At 69.1% G+C, this 2,192-nt stretch overlaps 1 protein-coding gene across 1 annotated transcript in view; it reads right to left on the bottom strand.

Annotated features, from left to right (window-relative positions):
* Window positions 1-2,190, bottom strand: part of FAM160A2 (family with sequence similarity 160 member A2) — a gene marked incomplete at its 5' end in the record, with an annotated part of 5,758 nt that extends 3,568 nt beyond the window's left edge. The window contains 6 exons of the mRNA XM_025193725.1: window positions 1-57; window positions 417-496; window positions 693-860; window positions 1,055-1,141; window positions 1,261-1,419; window positions 1,957-2,190. The exon at window positions 1-57 is cut by the window's left edge and continues 125 nt beyond it. Coding sequence (XP_025049510.1) covers window positions 1-57; window positions 417-496; window positions 693-860; window positions 1,055-1,141; window positions 1,261-1,419; window positions 1,957-2,190 — 785 coding nt within the window. The remainder of the gene's footprint in view (window positions 58-416; window positions 497-692; window positions 861-1,054; window positions 1,142-1,260; window positions 1,420-1,956) is intronic.
* Window positions 2,191-2,192: the final 2 nt, after the last annotated feature.

Below are 2,192 nucleotides of genomic sequence, written 5' to 3'. Positions count from 1 at the left end.
CGCCCCGCGCCCCCCCGCCGCTGGCTCAGCATCACGTGGCTGCAGGGGATCAGGTACCTGCGGGGACGTGAGACAGTGATGGCCGCGCCCTGCCAGGGTTGAGGGGCAGCCGGCACACCTATGTGTACACGCACCCCTGCCTGGCCGGCAGGGAACAGACTCCCAGATCTGCACCACCTCCATGCCCTGCCCCTGCCCAATGCCCCAGAGCCCCAGCCAGGAATGCTCAAGGCCCTGATGGCCAGGCTGGAGAGAGCACCACAGCTGGGGGGCACGAAGGGAGGAGCTCTCCCGCACTGGACACGTGCCAGCCTCCCTGCAGCTGCCTGCAAGTGGTCAGCGGGCAGGTGCTGGGCACAAGCAGCTCTGCGGCACAGCCAGGCACCAGGGTGGGGGGTGGGGTTCGGGGCACGTACCTGAGCACAAGCTGCAACATGACATCCTCGCAGTTGAGACTCAGCAGTGTCCGGAAGAGGCTCAGCGACACCATGCAGAGCTGGGGGAACATGGCCGCGGCCGGTCAGCGCAGGCAGCTGTGGCTGGGCTCCCCCAGGACCAGGGTGGGTGAGGCTGGAAGGGCAAGCCTGGGGCAGGGGCCAGGCCAGGCCAGGGCACTGTCCAGGCTGGTGATGGTTTGGGCCATATCCCCATTCTCCCCCCACCCCCGCCGTGCCGCGCAGCACGGGGCTGACCCGGGAGTTGGTGCCGAGGCGGGCGACGAGGGTGTCGAGGATGGTGGCGCCGTCGTGCCGATGCAGCAGGATGAAGCGCAGGAAGGCACGGAGCAGGGCAGGCTCGGCCACGCTGCGCACAAACAGCTCCAGATAAGCCGTGCTGGCGATCATCTCCTCCACTGACGTCTGCCGCAGATCGGGGTGCGAGGTTATGTGTGGGCCCAAACCCTGCACTCCCTCCCATGCACACGCGTACACACCCCCATCAGGAACCCTGCCCAGGCCCCTTCTCCATGGGGAACCTGAGGCCTACTGCAACCCAGCCACGGTGCTAAAGATCTCTTCCTACCCCACCGCCCCTGGCCAGCGCGAGCCCCCACCTTGTGCAGGGCCAGCCCCATGACAGGCACCAGGAACCCATTGTGGACGTAGTCGACCAGCTGCTGCTGCACCAGCGGGTGGGCGACCTGCGAGGGAGAGCTGTCAGCGTGGGACGCCAGGGTCCCCTCCTGCCCCTGCGGCGGCTCGCAGAATCGGGGCCACCGATCCCCCTCCGCCACCCAGGAACCTCTCCCCCTGCACCCACCTGGATGACGGCGCTGCAGAACTCGAGAGAGTTCATGAAGAGCGCGAGGGAGGCGACGCCGGCCCAGTCCTCACGCCGCAGGAAGTGCCAGTCGTCCCCGCGCACCTCGATCTTGCGGGGCAGCGAGGAGTACAGGGCACTCAGCCCCGTGGCCAGCACCTGGGGGCACCAGGGAGGTGGGGGGCGCTCAGCCGCAGCACAAGGGCCGGAGCAGAGCCCCAATCAGCAGGCCCTGCCCCCCCACCCCCAGACAGCCAGTCCCTTGGGATAGGGAAACTGAGGCAGAGAGCAGCACGGGGGCACTGGGAAGAAAACCCAGGCGTCCTGGCCCCGATTCCCAGAACAGCTTCGCTCATGGGGCAAGGCCAGCCCCCCGCCCAGCTTCTGCGGGGCAGTGGGGGCCATGGGGTGGGCATCGGCCAGGCTCTGAGCCGCAGGCAGGGAAGGGTTAGCAGCTCCAGGCCCCGCCAGCCCCAACCACTTCCAGGCCGGCAGCCAGCAGGCATGGCCCAGCCCCGGCTTCCTGCAGGGAGCCAGGAAGGCGCTGGGGGCCTCCACCCTGCCCTGCCCCACGGACGCCATGGGGACAGAGGGCAGCTCCTCAGACCCCCCGGAGGGGCAGGGGCACGGGGCAGCTGAGCCAGCAAGGGTGGAAGGCTTAGGGGGCAAAGAAACCGGGGCTGAGCCGGCACTCACCGGGCAGAAGTAGGAGTGATTGGTGATGTAGGAGGCCACGGTGCAGTTGCCAGCCGACATGGCCATGATGAGCAGCAGCGCGTCGCGGGCCTGCTGCCCGGTGACGCCCTCGTGATGCACGAAGGGCACGAGCAGGGAGAAGAGCAGCAGGTCGGCGGGGCCGGAGCTGGAGTCGGCGCCGGGGCCGGGGCCAGGCGGGCGGTAGAAGAAGCGCTCAAGCAGGCCGGGCTCGCGGG

Source organism: Alligator sinensis, unplaced genomic scaffold, assembly GCF_000455745.1.
Source record: "Alligator sinensis unplaced genomic scaffold, ASM45574v1 scaffold948_1, whole genome shotgun sequence".
Classification (NCBI taxonomy): Eukaryota; Metazoa; Chordata; order Crocodylia; family Alligatoridae; genus Alligator; species Alligator sinensis.
The sequence above is the reverse complement of the archived record's forward strand: the minus strand, read 5'-3'. Positions and strand labels throughout refer to the sequence as shown.